We start from the raw sequence: 21,191 nt of genomic DNA, 5'->3' as shown, positions 1-21,191 counted from the left end.
CTCTTCTTTTTTTTTCTTTTTGCCATATTTTATAACTTTCTTTGAATGCTGCAGACCTATAGGAATTACAGCGTGCTACAACAGGCATCAATCTTTTCTACCCATTCTGTTAAGATAGATTTGAAGGCTTTAATGACTTATTTGAATCAATATACAAATGGTTGAATTCCTCTTCCTTTCCTGCTTGCTTCTACTTTAAGCTGGCAAGACCACAAAGTTAGCGAAATTCTGCCTTGTTATTTATTCCAAAGGCAACATTTAAATTTATTCTTTGCCATAATGAGGCTTAAACTGGAGGGATTGAGAAAGAATGTTGGCTAGAGAGTCCCAATAGCTGGATTATTTAATCAAATACACTGGTCAATTTTAATTGAAAAACTTTGCCAACTTACTGTGGTAAAATAAGGTAGCTTCACATCAAATCATGTCTCCAGAATTGTGATCTACTGTGAAATAAAAACATTATTTAATAAATGGTAAATTCAAAATAATTTTTATTTTATTTTTTTCATTTTTTTGCTTTTACAATCAACTTTGACAGGATCAAAGTCAAGGAATATTTTCATAATGGACACTTCATCCAAAGAAAATATCCAATTATTCTGCAAAAGTTCAGTGCAACCTGTCAGGCGACCTTCCTTTAAAACAGAATATTCTTCCTCAAAGGAGAAGCAACAGTGCTGTGGTGAACTGAAGGTAACAAAAAATTAAATGGTAAACAAGCAACCATAAGTAAGGAACTAAAGAGTAACAGAATTAAATGAGGGGGAAAAGAAGAATTAGGTGGAGGCTATCTTGTTGACTCTCCATCCAGATGTGTGCTACATAATTTCATAATTCATATTTCTGTATAATCACATATTTTCCATATGTAGCTGAAGCAAGAATTTTTTTTTCCTTTTTGAAAAGTGAATTTAGGGGTGCCTGGGTGGCTCAGTTGGTTAAGAGGCTGCCTTCAGCTCAGGTCATGATCCCAGGGTCCAGCCTAGTGCTGAGATCTCTGCTCAGCAGGGAGCCGCTTCTCCCTCTCCCTCTGCTGCTCCCCCTGCTTGTGCTCTTTCTCCCTCTGTCAAATAAATAAATAAAATATGAATGAATGAACAAATGAATGAATGAGTGAATAGTAAACTTAGATGCAATTTATTAAAACCACACTTTACCAGTGAAAGCAATCTCTCCCTACCATGTAGGTTAAATTAGTAAATATTACTTTCTGGGCTCATGTGAATGCCCCTCCCAAACTGAAACAGGAGAGAGAAGAAACCAACATTTATTCACTTTCTACTATGTACCAGATATTATGCTAAGTATAGTTATAACATTTAATCTATGAAAAGATCATATTATTCCCATTTTATAAAATGAAAATTTTGACTTTCCTGCCACATAGTAAGCAGCAGGTGTGCTCTTTAAATGGTGCTCAATGTGACTCCCAAATTCCTGTTCTTTCTTTGTACCAAACACTCACTCAGCAAATATATGTTTTTTCATAGAAATGCCAACCTCCTCTATGGATACTCCATCACAGACTCAGGTCTAGCAAAATACATAAGCCACTATTACAAAAGCATTCATTTGATTATGAATTTAACTTGAATATGAACTTAAACACAAGGACAGTAGTTGTACCTTTTGGGTTTGTTGTTGTTGTTGTTGTTGTTGTTGTTGTTGTTTTATTCATGAGAGACAGAGAGAGAGAGAGAGGGAGAGGCAGAGACATAGGCAGAGGGAAAAGCAGGCTCCATGCAGGGAGCTTGATGTGGGATTTGATCCTGGGACTCCAGAATCACGCCCTGGGCCAATGGCAGGCGCTAAACCGCTGAGCTACCCAGGGATCCCCCTTTTGGTCTATTGTGTCCCCTGCCGGTGCATGCATCACACCAGTGAAACACACAGTCCTGAGTAGTAGACTTGTAGTAAGATGTTAAATGTTTGAATTACAGTTCTTTTTTTCCCCCTTACCTGTGAATGGTTCCTTCCACTCTTTGCTTTGCCAAACAGCGGATCTTCCTTCCAAAGCCAAGACTCCTTCAAATGTCCTTTGGGGGAAGGGAAGGAGGGGAAAGGGCAGAGTTCAACATCCGTTCTGAATGAAATCTGCTTCAGAATTTGTATTTTTAGCAATCTGAGCTTGAGGCTGAACGAAGCTGGTACTCATGCTTGAGAGAACTCTTTAGTGGTAACAAGCTTGTTGCCTTGTTTTGGGTTTGCATTTTTGTCTGTTTATTTAGTTACGTTTCAATTTGTGTGTCAAGCTCGAATCAAGACTAAGTGTGACTTGTCATATTTTCCAGGTATTTTTGGGTGCCTTGTCTTTCGTTTACTTTGCCAAAGCATTGGCAGAAGGCTATCTGAAGAGCACCATCACTCAGATAGAGAGAAGGTTTGATATCCCTTCTTCACTGGTGGGAGTTATTGATGGTAGTTTTGAAATTGGTAGGTATTGCAGATGCCTGGTTTTACTTTTACATACAAGGTCTTCTAGGTGTGACTATAGACATCCTTAATGCATTCTCTTGTCTGCTAGGATCAGACTCTATCTGTAAATTCTTGTTGAGACAGAATTTGCTAGGACCTGATGTTACAGTAGAGAGAATTTGTTCTCTCCAAGCAAGCAACAATAAATGCCCTGCCCCAGGTGTTCACTATCATATAAGTCACACAATTCAGAGTTTCCAGTCAGAGTGAGAGACTTTCCTGGAGGAGAGGGTGAGATGCTATTGGGACTTTAAGTTAAAAGTATTTGGGAAGTATTTTTACAGAAGAGTCATATTTCCCAAAAGCCCTGTGATTCAAAATTTGAAAGAATTTAAGAGGGCTCTATAAAAATTTATTGTAATGATTTAAGAAATGAAACCATAAAAGGGGTTTCTGCCCAGAGGTCTAGAAAGAGAAAGAAATCCTATTGATGAGAACAGTAGAACAAGGCAGCCAAGAAAAATTCTATTCTCACGTGTCTTTGGGTAGCAGTTGACTAGAGACTTCCTCATGGCACTTGAAAAGACCAAGTGATTTTAGTTACTGTTTTGGAAGTACTTTAAAGAGTGTAATCCCAAGTAGAGCTTCCTAAGTTGATAAACTCAAGGCTTTAATTCTTTGTTGAATTCAACAGAATGGTAGTCTCTGGGGTCCTTATTACCTGTTGGGTATTTGTTGACTCAAATGCATGCTTTACTATATATAGTAAAACCTGGAGCTTACTAATGGCTCCAGATTCAGCTCATTTAAACTTTCAGAAAAGTGAAGAAATATTTTTCCATTCTGCAACAGTGACTTTTTTAAGTTCACACTATATATTTTAGTTCCTACCCCGAATATTACAGAAAGAATAAATAGGAAACTTTTACCTTTAGGGTTTTCTTTCCAAATCCATCTTTCATCGTCCTGCCAAATGGGATTGCTTAGCTCAGTGCTAATCTAATATTAATGTACATGCCAATAACTAGGCAATCTAGTAAAAATGTGCGTGCTGATTCTGTAGGAAGGGGAATAAGACTGCTTTTCTAATAGGCTCTCATATGATGTGATGCTGTTAAGTCAAGGGGCCATACTTTATGTAGCAAGTTTCTAAGACATCTGATCAGATCACTTCCTTGTGTAAATTACCTAGATAGTTGATATATTCCTTGATACCTGTCCTATCTACTGCTATTAACTGAATGAAGGGCCATGGAGAGTCAAGGTAAGGATGACACACTGAATCACAGGAAGACATCAGTATGAAGAGGCAGCTGTTACAGATTGAAAGAATAAATCACACAGGAAGAAGAAATGAACAGATAGAAAATTATATATCAAGTGAAACTTTAATTATTGCTCACTCTAGATTATAGTAAAAACATTTTGGAGCTGAAGAGACTTACAATATGGTCCAAACTTTTTCTGGGGCCCCCAGGTCCTGATGCAATTTGAGAAAGTCTACATTTGATAGAGAGTACTAGTGTTTCACAAGAAGTGACAAATGATCCTGAAAATAAATTCATATCAATTCCTCCATACCATTCTAAGATGAAAGTTATTTATCGAATTAGAAAACAATGAAATGTCTTAAAAGCATCTCAACTTCTACTTCAAACCTTTAACTCAAACATCACTAGGTTTGCTTTAGTTATTTGCAATCCGTAGCTTTTCCAAAAAGTAGGTTTCCTGACCATAATCTTAATCTACTCCTTTTGCCTCTCTCCATGTTCCTTCCTTCAAGAGTTCTGGACCTACTACCACCTTTGTTTCTAGCTCTCATTTCTTTTCTTTTCTTTCTTTTTTTTTTTTTTTTTTTGCGAAACAATTTAATTTATCCTTTGACATCAATTGGCATGATTATCTCATATCTACATGCTGGAAACTCAGTTTTTTCCCAAATATTTTTTCATAACAAGGTCTTTCTCCAACAACAGCAGAGCTGTCAAGAAAATAAAATGTTTTCTATATCATACCTCCTATTATTTTAAGATATTCTCTTTCAAATATTTTCCCATGTAGTCTTATATTTAAAAGTTTTGCTTTTCACATTTTAGTGTTTAATCAACTTCATATAGATTGTATAAAAGCTTTGTTTTTTAGAGTAGTTTTGGGTTCACAGCAAAATTAAATGGAAGTTAACAAAGATTTCTCATATACACCCTACTCCCACATATGCAAAGCCTCCCTCATTATCAATATCCCCCATCGGAGTGGGACATTTGTTACAGCTGATGGACCTACAATATCATTATTGTTATGCAGAGTCCATGGTTAATATTAAGGCTCACTCTTTGTGTATTGCATTCTATGGGACTGAACAAATATATAATGGTATGTATCCACTATTATAGTATCATGCAAACTACTTTCACTACCCTAAAAATTCCTCTTCTCTGCCTAGTCATCCAACCTTTCCCCTACCCCTGGCATCCACTGATGTTTTGACTATCTCTATAGTTTTACCTTTTCCAAAATGTCATGTAGTTGGAATCATACAGTGTGTAGCCTTTTCAGACTGGCTTCTTTCACTTAGTAATACACACTTGGGGTTCCTCCATGCCTTTTCATAGCTGGATAGCTCATTTCTTTTTAGTGCCAGATAATAATCCATGTTCTAGCTAGGCCTTAGTTTACTTATCCATTCATCTACAAAAGGACATCTTGATTGTTTCAAAGTGTTGGCAATTATGAATAAGGCTGCTATAAACATCCCCTTTTATGTTTTTGTGTGAACATGTTTTAATTTTCAGCTCATCTGGGCAAATACCAAGGAGCATACCTGCTGAATCATATGGGAAAAATATGTATAGTTTTGTAAGAAACTGCCAAATTTTTTCCCAAAGTGTTTGTACCATTTTGCATTCCCATGAGCAATGAACAAGAGTTGGTTTTGGTCCATGCTCCAACCAATGTTTAGCATTTTGGATTTTGGCCATTCTAATAAGTATGTAGTGGTATCTCATTGTCATTTCAATTTGCAGTTCCCTCATGCTGTATGATGAATATCTTTTTATATCCTTATTTGCCACCTGTATATCATTTCTGGTGACCTATCTGTTAAGTTATTCGGCCTATTTTTAAGTTTCATTGCTTGTGTTCTTATTGTTGAGTTTTAAGTGTTCTTTGTATATTTTTGATAACAGTCCTTTATATGATACGACTTTTGCAAATATTTTTTCTCAGTCTGTGGCTTTCTTTTCATTATTTTGACATTATCTATCATAGAGAAGAAATTTTTAATTTTAATGCAGTCTAGCTCATCCTTTTTTTGTCATGGATTATCCTTTCAGCGTTGCATCTAAAAAGTCATCACCAAACCTAAGGTCATTTAAGTTTTCTCCTAAGTTGTCTTCTAGAAGTGTTATAATTTTACATTTAAGTATGTGATCTCTTTTACCTGTACTTTTGTGAAGAGTGTGAGGTCTGTGTCTAAAATCATTTCTTTATGTGGATGTCCAGTTGTTCCAGCACCATTTGTTGAAAAGATTATATTTGCTCTTATTACATTTGCTCCTTCATCAAAGATCAATTAATTATATTTATGTACTTCTGTTTCTGGGCTATATATTTTATTCCATTGATCTATTTGTCTATTCTTTCACCACTGTTACACTATTGATTAATGTGGCTTTACAGTATGTCTTAAAGTTAATCCTTTTACTTTGTTCAATCCTTTTACTTTGTTCTTCAATATTATGTTGGCTATTATGAGTCTTTTACCTCTCCACTTTGTCATCTTAGAAATCACTTTGTCTATAAAATAACTTCCTATGATTTTGACTGAGATTGCATTGAATTCATAGATCAAGTTGAGTAGAACTGAAATCTTGACAATAATGAGCCATCCTATCCATGAACATGGAGTGTCTCTCCATTTATTTAGTTCTTTGATTTCTTTCATCAGAGTTTTATAGTTTTCCTCATGTAGATCTTATACATATTTTAGTAGATTTATATCTAAGTATTTCATTTTGGGAGGAGATAAAGTAAATGATTTTTCAATTCCATTTGTTCATTGCTGGCATGTAGAAAAGCAGTTGACTTTTGTATATTAACCTTGCATCTTGCAACCATACTACAAAAAACATTTATTAGTTTCAAGAGTTCCTTTGTCAGTTCTTATGGATTTTCTGCATAGATGATCATATATTCTGGGAGCAAAGACAGTTTTATTTTTTCCTTCCCAGTCTGTTTTCTTTCCCTTTACTTGTTTTTCTTTTCCTATTTTCTTACCCTACCATATTGAGTAGGGCTTTCAGTATAGTAATGAAAAGTAATGGTGAGAGAAACAGTCTTGCTTTGTACCTGATCTTAGTGGGAAGCTTTAAGTTTCTCATCATTAAATATCATGTTAACTTTATGTATTTGTAAGCATTCTTTATCAAGTTGAGGAAATTTGTCTCTCTTCCACATATACTGAGTTTTTATCATAAATGGTTGTTGGATTTTGGTCAAATGCTTTTTCTGCATCTGTTGATATGAGCATATGATTATTCTTTAGTCTGTTGATATATTGGATTATATTAATTTATTGTCTAATGTTTAACTAGCCTTGCATGCCTGGGATAAATCCCACTTGGTCATGGTCTTTAATTCTATATATTGTTGAATATGATTTGCTGATATTTTGTTGAGAATTTTTACACATGTGTTCATGAGTGTTACTGGTTTGTAGGGATTTTTATTTTGTCTGAGTTTGCCATTACAGTAATGCTAGCCTCATAGAAATGATTTAGGAAATTTCCCCTATGCTTCTATCTTTCAAAAGAGATTATAGAGAATTAATATAATTTTTATATTAACTGCTGGGTAAAATTCACCAGTGAATCTGGGCCTGGTGCTTTGTATTTTAGGAGGTTATTATTCAATTTCTATAAAGCTATAGGCCTGTTCATATTGTCTATTAATTCTTAGGAGGATTTGGCAGATTTTGCCTTTCAAGTAATTGGCCCATTTTATTTAGGTTATCAGATTTGTAAGCATAGAGTTATTCATAGTACTCCTATATTATTTTTTTTAATATCCATAAAATTTATAGTAATGTCTCCCTTTCGTATTGATAATTAGTTTCTTCTCTTTTTTCTTTTTTCTTAGCATGACTAGAGCTTAATTGTTTTATCAATGTTTTCAACGAATTGTCTTTTGGTTTTGCTGATTTTCTCTTCTGAGTTTCTGTTTTCAATTTCATTTATATCTGCTCTAATTTTATTATGTCTTTCCTTCTACCTACTTTATATTTAATTGGCTCTTCTTTTTCTAGTTTCCTAGGTGGAAACAGATTACCAATTTTAGATTTTTCTTCTTTTCTAATATATGCATTCAATGCTATGAATTTCCTTCTATCATTGTTTTTACAGCAATAGTTATTTTGTTGCAATTCCTATTTAGTAATTCCTAGAATATTAGAATAGTATTAATATCTAATGTTATCTGTCTGTAGCAATCTTGTTGAATTTCTTAATTTTTTAAAATTTGAGTATAATTGACCCACAATGTTACATTAGTTTCAGGTGTACAACTTAGTGATTTGACAAGTTTATAATTTATGCTATGTTCACCACAGTGTAGCTACCATCTGCTCCATTACATCATTATTATAATATCATTAACTGTATTCCTTACTCTGTGCCTTTTATTCCTATGACTTATTCATTCCATAACTTGGAAGCCTATATCTCCTTCTCTCCTTCACTCATTTTGCCCAACCATCCCACCTCTCTGGCAATCTTTAGTTTGTTCTCTGTATTTAAATATCTGCTTCTGTTTTTGTTTATTCATCTTATAAGTGGAATCGTATGGTATTTGTCTTTCTCAGTCTAACTTATTTCACTTATAGGTTTATCCATGTTGTCCCAAAAGGCATGACCTCATCCTTTTTATGGCTGCATAATATTCACGTGTGTGTGTGTGTGTGTGTGTGTGCGCGCGCGTGCGCGCACACTTCCTCTTCTTATCCATTCATTTATGAATGGGCATTCAGGTTAACATTTGGGTTGCTTCCATATCTTAGCTATTATAAATAATGCTGCACTTGCTTCCATATCTTAGCTATTATATATAATGCTGCAATAAACATAGTGGTGCATATATCTTTTTAAACTACTGTTTTCATTTTCTTTGGGTAAATACCCAATAGTGAAGCTATTGGATCATATGGCTTTTCTATTTTAAATTTCTTGAGAAACCTGCATACTGCTTTCCACCATGACTGTACCAATTTTCCTTCCCATTGACAATTTCTTTATCTCCACGTCCTTGCAACATTTGTTACTGTTTCCCATTTTGATTTTTGCCATTCGACTGGCATAAGGTGATACCTCATTGTGGTTTTGAATTGCGTTTCCCTGACTAGAGATGTTGAGCATGTTTTCTTATGTCTGTTGGCAATCTGTATGTCTTCTTTGGAAAAGTATTCAGGTCCTCTGCCCATTTTTAAATCAGTTTTTTTTTCATGGTGTTGAGTTATATAAGTTCCTTATATATTTTGGATATTAACCCTTATCAGATATATCATTTGCAAGTATTTTCTCCCATTTAGTGGGTTTCCTTTTTGTTTCATTAATAGTTTCCTTTTCTGTGCAAAAGCTTTTTATTTTGATAGAATCCCAATAGTTTAATTTAGCTTTTTTGTTCTCTTATATGAGGAGACATTAGAAAAATCTTATTACAGCCTATGTCAAAGAAATTAGTACTTATGTTGTATTTTAAGACTTTTATGATTTCAGATCTCACATTTAGGTCTTTAATACATTTTGAGTGTATAGAAATGCCACTGATTTCTGGGTATTAATTTTGTATCCTGCCACTTTACTGAATTTGTTTATTACTTCTAGTAGTTTTTTGTGCAGTCTTTAGGATTTTCTATATATAGTATAAATGTATGTTAATTTTAATTGATTATCAATTTTAATTGATTATAGATACTGTAGAGTTTTCTTTTTGTAGATGCTATAGAGTTTTCCAAATAGGCAATCAGATTGTCTGAAACAGAAGTCAGTTTTATATTATTCTTTCCAATTCTAGATCTGCTATTTCTTGTTCTTGCCCTGTTGTATTGGCCTCAGTACTATGTTAAATAGAAACAATGACAGTGGGTATTCTTTTCTCATATATGACCTTAATGAAAATGCTTTTACAATTTCATCATTAAGTAATATGTGTGCTCTGTAGTTTGGTAGATATGCTTTAAAAGCTAATTTGCTCAACTGTTCTTCTTCTCATAAGTGAGTGGTTAATTATATTGGATGCTTTTACTACATCTTTTAAGATAACCATGGACATTTTCTCCTATCATTTAAAACAATGATTAAGTTAACTTTTTTTTTTTCTTATTTGGTGATACCCTTGTACTTCCAGAACAAATTGCATTTAGTCTTTTCTTTCATTGTCCTTCTCTTGTTTTGGTTTCAACAGTATATAAGTCTTATGAGTTGGGTGGCTTTCTTTTCTGTTATCTAAATACTTTTTTTATATAGAGGGCAAGAGAAAAGAAGAAGAAAGAGAAGGGGGGGAAGAATCTGTTACTCAAGGTTTTAGTAAAACAATTTTAAAATACTATGGATCTATTGTCTTTTCCAGAGGCTAGTGGTAATAGATGTTATTTTTTGATATCCAATTTAATTGTTTAAAGATTATCATCATTTATTTTCTATTTGTATCTTCTGAAAACTCAGAAAGGATACTAAGTATAGAAAGCAAAAACTCTATATATATTATAGATGCTGAAATGGTATTATGTAGTCTGGCATACCCACTAATGTAGCACAGAAACAGCCTTAAACATGAGTCTTATTGTGAGGTGTTGGTGGTTTGGGAGTTGGGAGGATAGGTGATTTTGGTTGCAGGGATACATTACCTATAAGCTGAAGGTCAGCTTTCGATATACTTTGGTTTATTAACTGTGACACATTAACAAAAATATAGATATAATATCAATGTAATTTGATACAAAATTTCTTCTACTAAATGCTTAAATATCAATTGAGAAATCTCATATTCAAAGTTTTGTTTTTTTTTTTTTTTCCTGTGAAAATTAAAAGAAGCTTAATTCTTTCTGGAGCCATAAAACCTAGAGTCACAAATTAGCCTGCAAGCTAATTTTCTTACTGTCATTATTGTCCTCAAGGCTATAAAAATTGCTGCTCTTTTTGCACTTGACTAAAGCTGGCAATGTGAACAAACAGTAGTAAAGTAGATGATTACTTACAGATGTAAGCAAACATACTCTTGCTAGAAAATTGGAAACACTGAAGAGAGCATCAAAGCAATGCTACCCATAAGCCATCACAATCAATTGCTGGCAAATTGCTAAGTTCTTACTGTATCTAACACTGCAGTTTTACAAGACTATTCCAAATGCAAAGAGCTGGAACTTTAAAAGCCCTTTGAAATCTAAGATCCTAAACAATGTTTATCAAAGCATATTCCAAGAACCATTTCCATCAGCACATTTGAGCTGGTGTTAAAAATGCAGATTTCTTGGCCTACCTCTAGATCCATGGAATGAGAAACTGTTGAGAACTTCCAAGATTCTGCATTTTTAAGGTTTCTGTTTCCTTTACCACGTCTTTCCTGTATTTTTGTATACAGAAAAATATGAGGACATTTTCCCTAAAGCATATTTAATCACTCATGACCATCATCAACAAAAAGTAATTTATCATATACCTCATTAGAGGCTTTTTGTAAAAGCATAATTTCTGCCTTTAAAAAATCATCAATTTTTTTTAATGGAAATTTTGTATTTCAGACAGTTCGGATTATGAGTAAGCATTGAGGAGCACTTGGGTGGCTCATGGGACACTGAGTGGCTCAGTGGCTGATAATCTGCCTTCAGCTCAAGTTGTGATCCTGGGGTTCTGGAATTGAATCCCATATCAATTCCAGAAGCAGGAAGCCTGCTTCTACTTCTGCTATGTCTTTGCCACTTTCTGTGTCTCTCATGAATACATAAATAAAATCTTCAAAAAAAAAAAAAACATTGAGGTTATATAACTAGTATATTCCTACAGTTTGCTTATGTGAAGTAATTTTTACCTCTGTTTTGAGTATTTTGTAAAAAGCATATAACAAATTGTAAAGTATCTTAGTATTAATATGAATTTCATAATTTTATTTCATAAAATGAAGTATAGTTGTACTTCTTTTACTTTTTCTGTGATGAATGCTTGCTAAAGCAAGAATATATAATGTTTGTTTCAAGAGCAAATGGGAAACTGATGAAAGTTTTAATAGAAAATATTAATGAATGAGGAAACAATAATAAAATTCACTTCAAAATCACTAAGAAAAATTTAAGACAGCAACCAAAAGAGCCCTTCTACAATTTGATTAACTGATAAAACACTTTAAAAGGACAAATAATTAGGGTGAATGAAAATGAGGTAGTAGTGTTGGTAATTAAAGTATTTTGATAAATGGATGAGATAATTGGAGTAATGAGTATGCAGACAATTTCAAGAGTCATCTTAGATTAAAGCAAAGAAAGACAAAGGATGGAAAAGATGGTAGGGAGACAGTTTAGTTAAAACACACATTGCCAGACCTGCATTCAGTTATATTCATTTAGTTATGCTGATGACTTTTTCTAAGTTATTGTTCATTCAGTTATATTCATTTAGTTATGCTGATGACTTTTTCTAAGTTATTGAACTGATGAACATTTTATTCTTCACCCCAAGGGAATCTCTTAGTTATAACATTTGTAAGCTACTTTGGATCCAAACTTCACAGGCCAAAAATAATCGGAATAGGGTGCCTAATCATGGGAGTTGGAACATTGCTCATTGCAATGCCGCAGTTCTTCATGCAGAGGTAAGTCTAAAACAATTATCTTTTCTTGCTTTAACCAATTATATTCCTCCCTTTTTATAATTGCAATTAATTATTTAAATTTAAGAAAATGACACATGGCTTAAAGTATAATAATATTATCTTATTTTTGCTATATTCTCTTTGGGCAAAATTTCAGAATACTTAAAATTTTACTTAAAATTCAATTTATCTGTGGATGTAAAATGAGTAAAAAAATTAATATATTGCAGTAAATGTCAAATGGATGTCAAAGGGGTAATGAATGAATGGTACTAACAATGTGCTGGATAACTTCAGTTATAGATAGATAGATAGATAGATAGATAGATAGATAGATAGATATAGATATAGATATATAGATATATTATCAATTCATATAACTATTCAGTGTCCAAATACTATCTAACAGAACTTTCTCAATAGGAGTATGGTGTGTGTATTCTTTAACCCTGACGTCTACTTTGGGTACTTTTGCTGGTAATTCTGTTAAAATTTGCATGCAACTTCAGTAGTTCCAAAGGTTTTCACCATTATTATATCATTCTATCTTTACCTGTGAATTAGAAGAGCATAGTTTGGAGATTCCTGGGTGGCTCAGCAGTTTAGTGCCAGCCTTCAGCCCAGGGCGTGATCCTGGGGTCCCGGGATCAAGTCCCACATCAGGTTCCTTGCATGGACCCTGCTTCTCCCTCTGCCTGTGTCTCTGCCTCTCTCTCTGTGTCTCTCATGAATGAGTAAATAAAATCTTTTTAAAAATGTGTAAAAAAGAGCATAGTTTATCTTTTTATTTTACTGTCTGCTGACTTTCTCAAGGTTAGCTGTCTTATAATTATAGAACTAGAATCCTAAAAACAGGTATTCTGACTTCTTTATGCATATCCATGTTGTCTTCCATGTCCGGGGTTACCTATTGCTAACTGAGAGAAGTAACTATCTACAGGTTTTGAAGCAAGATAACATTTGTAAAAATTATATATCAAATCATACTTTGATTATTGCTCACTCCAGATCATTATATCATGACATTTTAGAGCTGGAGAGACTTAGATATGATATAGTCCCAACTTTTTCTTGGAATCCCAAGTTACATACATAAATATAGTCAGATTTTTGCCTCCATAGGCAATCTATAAAGGTAGTACACAGAATCCTCTGTGTGGAATCTTTTCTACTTATTTGTATAATTTTCCTGGCCCCTTCATTTTTAGTTGGAGAGAGATCTATGGCTTCAGAACCTCTACCTACTCTTTGGACACCTACCCAGCCTCCTTTCCACAGGACAAAAGTTTCCTTTAGATCACTGAGGTTCTACAAAAGTGCTGTCGAGAGCCAATGAATTAGGAATTGGTCTTCACTCTGCCCAATCCCTGCTTAACCAATAACCATGCCACTATTATGTGTTCTGATCACTGAGCCCTCATGCAACACTTTACTTAAGGGGACAAAAAGACTTCCATTACAAAAAATAAAAATAAAAATCCGAAAGTAGTTGCAGAGAATAAATAAACTCTTGATTCTTGGCATAACTCATTCTGCAGTGGATCAATAACTTTCTATATGATCTTGGCCATGTTACTTAACCTTTCTAGGCCCCATTTGATCTATCCTAAAATAGATATTATAGGCATTAAAAATAATATCTAATTTAAAACAGCATTGAAAATATTAAAAGACACAACTAAAATACTTACCAAGTTTCCTGATGGAACTAGTAGCTGTGTCATTATTGTTAAGTATTGCTATCAATCCTCCTTTGATAATTGAGCCACCTGATTTTAACCAGAGACCAGCAATGGTTTGTTTTAAAGGTATTGCATTCAGAATAATAATCTTGTTACTTCAAGTTAATGACAAATATAAAATACTAGTGCAAGAAAATCAGAAGACCAGCCAGGCAGCCAGTCTAGGGCTGTCAAGCTGCTACGGCTAACAGCCCTAGCCTGGCTGCTTAAGGATACCAGAGTCAAAGACAGATTTTTATATACTATGTTTATATATGTTTAAAGTTATATTTGTTAATCATTTTTCAGTGTCTGTGATTTACCTGGTACTGTGCCATGTAATGGGGCTACTTCAGTAAAAAAAACAACAACAAAATGAAACAAAACAACAACAACAACAAAAAATATATATATATATGCACAATTCTTTGCCCATGAAGTTTACTGTCTACTGAGGATTATGTAATAACTTCTTTTCAACTTTTCAGAGCATGAATTGAGTACTGGTCCATAACATCATGTTTGATCTCTAAAAGACTACTATACTCTGTCTGCCTAGAAGAAATACCTTTGATGTCCAACAAAACATAGTATTTATCATGGATATCAATTATTGAGGGCCTACCTCCAACTGCCTGTGTTTAACTTTATATGTGCTAGCTCACCTGACTCATGAATTTAACAAATATATATTGGTCATTGTTCTAGGTAATGGTAGTATAGTAGAGATAAAAATCTCTGCTCTCATGGATTTTATGAGGACATAGATAATAAACACATAAGTAATGATACAGTATGCCAGATAATATTAAGTGCTATAGCGAAAAATAACATCCTGGACTCAAAAAGAGTATGTTGTGGGGAGGGAGGATTGCAGTTTAAAGTAGAGTTGTCAGAGGATGGCTTACCAACATGACAACACTTGGAAAAAACGAAAGGAAATGAAGGGGAGAGCCTTGAAGATAGCTGGGGAAGAAAGATTCTGTGCTGACTGAATGGTGAATGTAAAGTTCCTAGAGCAAGAGGGAGAATAGTATGTGGGTGAACTGCAGGGAAGCTAGATCTGGAGTGGGGTGAGCAAGGCGAAAGATTAAAGGGAAAAGGAGAAGCTGTCAAGATTGTTTCTCAACTTTGATGGACATTTGAATCACCTGAGGCTCTTGGTAGACTGTAGATTCTGAGTTAGTATCCCTCCCATATGATTTGGTTTCAGTTCATGCTGCAAACCTCACCTTGAGTGGTAAGGTTGCAAACCATTTTGATGATCTAGCTTCTTTTTGGAATGAGATGGAAAGCCCCTGCAGTGCTTTGAGCAGAATGACATGACCTCACCTACATTTGTTTAAGGGTCATGCAGACTACTACTTGGAAAAATAACTCTGGTGGAGGAAACTTGGAAGTAGGGAGACTATTTATGAAGCTATTGTATCAGAGTCAAGATTGTGTCAGAGTTTTAATCCAGGTCAGAACTAAAACCCCAGATTTAAAAGCATTTAAATCACTGGTGGTCCCCTATTTAATTACTTCTCTGTCTCCTTATCCAACAGAGCCTAAATAGGCAAGGCTACATGGTTACCCCCCATCTTACCACTAAGAAGATTGAAATCTGAAGAGATTAATTGATTGTTCTACAGTGTCATATATAGTAATTAGTGACAAAGGAGGCACTTGCAAAGAAGTCCATTACTCAAAATCTAAATAATTGTTATGCCTACACAGTTGCATTTTTATAGAATGAATTGAGAAACCTCAAATAATTTAAAATTTTCAAAATATTATGTAATCACTACAGATATTTTAAGATCCTTGGCCCACTGCTTCAGGGGTTCACTATATTATTTCTGGCCAATCATAATAAAGCAAGTGGACAAGAACATTCAAATTCATTACTTAATAATTAAATATACTATCACTACACTAAATGTATCTTTAAAAGATTTAAAGGGAGACATCCAGGATGCTAATGCTAAAGAGAAAAACAATCATGCTTAAAACAATATTAAAAACTTGAGACTCAAAGACATATTGTCTTCTTATTCTTGGAAGTGTTGACACAAAAATCACTCTAGAATCTAGAAGTAATAACAAAAACAAGAGACCCAGGATCGAGTCCCACGTCGGGCTCCCTGCATGGAGCCTGCTTCTCCCTCTGCCTGTGCCTCTCTCTCTCTCTCTCTCTCTCTCTCTGTGTGTGTGTCTCTCATGATTAAATAAATAAAATCTTTTTAAAAAAGTAATAATAGTAGGGGACTTTAACACCTCACTTACATCAATGGACAAATCATCTAAACAGAAAACAAATTCAGAAACAATGGCTTTGAATCACACCCTGAACCATATGGACTTAACAAGTATATTCAGAATATTTTATCCTAAAACAGCAGAGTATACATTCTTTTCAAGTGCACATAGAACATTCTTCCAAGGGACACCTGGGTGGCTCAGTGGTTGAGCATCTGCCTTCAGCTCAGGGTGTGATCCCAGGGTCCTAGGATCAAGTCCCACATCAGATTTCCCATAAGGAACCTACTTCTCCCTCTGCCTATGTTTTTGCCTTTCTTTCTGTAGCTCTCATGAATAAATAAATAAAATCTTTAAAAAAAAATCTTCAGAATAGATCACATATTAGGTCACAAATCAGGCCTCAACAAATACAAAAAGACTGAAATCATACTATGCGCCTTTTCTGACCACAATACTATGAAACTAAAAGTTAACCACAAGAAAAAAATCTGGAAAGACCACAAATACATGGAGGTTAAATGACATGCTACTAAACAATGAATGAGTCAACTAGGAAACCAAAAAGGAAGTGTAAAAAAATACAAGGAAACAAATGAAAATGAAAACACGGTGGTCCAAAATTTTCAAGATGCAGCAAAAGCTATTCTAAGAGGGAAGTTGGAATGCCAACAGAAGGAGGGAAATAAATAATAAAGAGCAGGAATAAATGATATAGAAACTAAAAAAAAAATAGAATGGATCAGTGAAACCAGGAGCTGGTTGAAAATTAATATTAATAAACCTCTAGCTAGACTTCTCAAAAAAGAAAAGAGAAAGGACCCAAATAAATAAAATCACAAGAGAGGGGAAATAACCAACAGCACAGAAATACAAATAATTATAGGAGAATATTATGAAAAACTATATGCCACAAATTGGACAACCTAAAAGTAGATAAATTCCTAGAAATATATAAATTACTAAAACTGAACCAGGAAGAAATGGAAAACTTGAATAGACCTATGACCAGTTAAGAAACTGAATTAGTAATCACAAACCTCCCAAAAACAAAAGTCCAGGGCCAGATGGCTTCACAGAGGAATTCTACTGAACTTTTAAAGAAACGTTAATACCTATTATTCTCAAACTATTCCAAAAAATAGAAAAGGAAGGAAAACTTCCAAATTCATTCTATGAGGCCAGGAATCCCCTGATATCAAAACCAGACAAAAACTTATCTAAAACAGGGAACTACTGGCCAATATCTCTAATGAACATGGACGCAAAAATTCTTAATAAAATACTAGCAAAACCAATATGTTATAAAAATTGTTCACCACAATCAAATGTGATTTATTCCTGGTTCAATATTAACAAATCAATGTGTAATACACTGCATTAATAAAAGGATAAGAACCATATGATTATTTCAGTAGATGCAAAAAAAGCATTTGTCAAAGTACAACATCCATTCATGATAAAAATCCTCAACAAAGTGGGTTTAGAGGGAACTTATCTCAACATAATGAAGGCCATCTATGAAAAACCCACAGCTAGAATCCTCAATGGAGAAAAACCGAGAGCTTTTCCTGTATGATCATGAGTAAGACAGGGATATCCTCTCTTAACACTTTTATTCAGTATGATACTGGGACTCCTAGCTACAGCAATCAGACAACAACAACAAAAATAAAAGGCATGCAGATTGTCAAGGAAGAAGTCAAACTTTCACTATTTGCAAACATCATAGTACTCTATATAGAAAACCTGAAAGACTCCACCAAAGAACTGCTAGAACTGATAAACAAATTCAGTAAAGTGGCAGGATCCAAAATCAATATACAGAGATCTGTTGCATTTCTATTCACTAATAATGAAGTAGAAGAGAAAGAAGTTAAGGAATCAATCCCATGCACGATTGCATCAAAATACTAAGATACCTAGGAATAAACCTAACCGAAAAGGTGAAAGACCTGCAATCTAAAAACTCTAATGAAAGAAATTGAAGATGACACAAAGAAATGGAAAGACATTGCATCCTTATAGATTGGAAGAACAAATATTGTTTAAATGTCTATACTACCCAAAGCAATCCACACATTTAATGCAATCCCTATCAAAATACCACCAGCATTTTTCTTTTTTTTTCCACTAGCATTTTTCAAAGAACTAAAATGAACTATGCTAAAATTTGTATGGAATCATAAAAGACCCCAAATAGCCAAAGCAACCTTGAAAAGGAAAAGCAAAGCCTAGAGGCATCATAATTTTGGTCTTCAAGTTATATTACCAAGCTATAGTGATCAAGACAGTATGGTGGTGGCACAAAAATATACACATGGAACAGTGAAACAGAGTAGAAAACCCAGAAATTAACCCACAACTCTATGGTCAACTAAACTCTGACAGAGCAGAAAAGAATATCCAATGGGAAAAAAGACAGTGTCTTTAACATTAGGAAAACTGGACAGCAACATGGAAGAGAAAGAAACTTGACCACTTTCTTACACAATACACAAAAATAAACTCAAAATGGATTAAAGACCCAAATGTGAGACCTAAAACCAGAAAGATCCTAGAGGAGAACACAGGCAATAACCTCTTTGATATCAGCCATTGCAATTTTTTACTAGATATGTCTCCTGGAGGAAGGGAAACAAAAGCAAAAATAAGGTATTGGGATTTCAGCAAAACAGGAAGCTTCTCCAGAGTGAAGGAAACAATCAACAAAACTAAAAGACAATCTATGGAATGTATTTGCAAATGACATCTGATAAAGGTTAGTATCCAAAACATACAAAGAACTTATAAAACTCAACACTCAAAAAATGAATAATCCAATTTAAAAATGGGAAGAAGACATGAATAAACATTTTTCCAAAGAAGGCTTACAGATGGCCAACAGACTCATGACAGGATGCTCAACATCACTGAACATCAGGGAAATACAAATCAAAACTGCAGTGACATATCATCTCACAGCTGAGAGAATGGCTAAAATCAACAGGACAAGAAAACAAGTGTTGATGAGGATGTGGAGAAAGGGGAACCCTGTTGCACTATTGGTGAGAATGCAAACTGATGCAGCCACTGTGTGAAAAACTGGAGGCTCCTCAAAAGAGAGAATGATCCCATGATCTAGTAATTGCACTACTAGGTATTTACCTAAAGGATATAAAAATACTGATTCAAAGGAATACGTGCACCTTGGTGTTTATAGCAGCACTATCTATAATGGGCAAATATGGAAACACCTTAAGTGTCCATTGGCAGATGAGTGTATAAGGAAGAGATGGTGTAAACACACACACACACACACACACACACACACAGAATATTAATCTCCCATCAAAAAGAATGAAGTTTTACCATTTGCAACAACATGGATGGAGCTAGAGAGTATTATGCTAAGTGAAATAAGTCAATTAGAGAAAGACAAATACCATATAATTTCACTTATGTGGAGATTAAGAAGCAAAATAAGTGGCCAAAGGGGAGAGAGAGGGAGGGAGGAAGAGAGCAAGGCAAACCAAAAAATAGACTCTTAACTCTAGAGAGCACACTTATGGTTACCAGAGTGGAATTGGGTGGGGGATGTGTTAAATAGGTGAAGGGAAGTAAGGAGTACATGTGATGACCGCTAGGTGTTGTAGGAAGTGTGGAATCACTATATTTTCCATTTGAAACAAATATTACACTATATGTTAATTGGAATTTAAATAAAAACTTAAGAAACCAAAAAAACCCCACATATCATCATCATTTCTCTAGAATCAGCAAGGCGGTTCTACTAAATTTATAACTCTAAATACAGGGCAGCCCCAGTGGCTCAGTGGTTTAGCACCACCTTCAGTCCAAGGTGTGATCCTGGAGACCCATGTAGAGTCCCACGTCGGGCTCCCTGCATGGAGCCTCCTCCTCCCTCTGCCTGTGTCTCTGCCTCTCTCTCTCTCTCTCTCTCTCTCTCTCTCTCTGTCTCTCATGAATAAATAAATAAAATATTTTTAAAAATAATTCTATGGTGAAATACGGTGTGCAATACCATAGTTTTTAAAATTTAATTTTATTTAAATTCAATTAATTAACATGCATCATTAGTTTCAGAGGTGGAGTTCAATTATTCATCAGTTGCATATAACACCCAGTGCTCATCACATCACGTTCCTTCCTTAATACCCATCACCCAGTTACCCTATCCACCCCCCACCTCCCCTCCAGCAGCCCTGTTTGTTTCCTATAGTTAAGAGACTCTATAAGAGACCCTTATTTAGGGATAATCATAATTTTATCAAGTGTGAGATATGTTTTTCATTAGGGAAGCAGATGATTTATATTCATTTTTACATTAAAATGAACTCTTGTGAATGATTCTTACTTTTATTTTCTTTTACTACACTGGGTAATTGGTTCAGCTATGGTGGAAATACCAATGAACCAGACTTTCTGGCAGACTCTCTGGCTCTCTCTTTAGGGTACTCTGCTGTTAAATGCTGGTTAGTATTAGTGATTCAGACTCTGTTAGCTGCAAACTCAAACAGGTGTCCTAATGAGCCATGTAGTATACATACAATACTTTTAGCATGATGTTAAATGAGTCTGTAGTAAAAAAAAAAAATTCTTTTTTGTACAGGTACAGATACGAAAAGTATTCTCCTTTCTCTAATTCCACTCTCAGCCTCTCTCCATGTCTTTTGGAATCAGACAGTCAATTACCTCAGTCGATTATAGAAAAATCACAGTCTAAAAGAAATGATGGTAAGATGCCTTTTTTTTACTTGATTAACAAAGGTTTTTTTGTTTGTTTATTTGTTTGTTTTTTTACAAAGACTTTATATGGGCTTTATTATGGACAAACATTTAAATGTGATTTTTTTTTCTGTCAAAAGGTTTACTTAAATTAGGATACTATAGTGCCATCAAAATTCCTAGAATATAAGGCAGTATATGATGAGATCTAAGAAAATATGCAGAGAT

The 21,191-nt window shown here is 34.3% G+C and overlaps 1 protein-coding gene across 2 annotated transcripts in view; it reads left to right on the top strand.

The window, feature by feature from the left end:
• Positions 1–21,191, top strand: part of SLCO1C1 (solute carrier organic anion transporter family member 1C1) — a 55,810-nt gene that overhangs the window by 4,043 nt on the left and 30,576 nt on the right. For both annotated transcript variants that reach the window (XM_025455280.3, XM_025455279.3), the window contains 4 exons: positions 542–696; positions 2,295–2,436; positions 12,141–12,273; positions 20,848–20,972. In XM_025455280.3, coding sequence (XP_025311065.1) covers positions 568–696; positions 2,295–2,436; positions 12,141–12,273; positions 20,848–20,972 — 529 coding nt within the window. In that variant the 5' untranslated portion in view covers positions 542–567. The remainder of the gene's footprint in view (positions 1–541; positions 697–2,294; positions 2,437–12,140; positions 12,274–20,847; positions 20,973–21,191) is intronic.

Source organism: Canis lupus, chromosome 27 (assembly GCF_003254725.2).
Source record: "Canis lupus dingo isolate Sandy chromosome 27, ASM325472v2, whole genome shotgun sequence".
NCBI classification, from domain to species: domain Eukaryota; kingdom Metazoa; phylum Chordata; class Mammalia; order Carnivora; family Canidae; genus Canis; species Canis lupus.
This window is presented reverse-complemented; position numbering and strand designations above follow the sequence as displayed.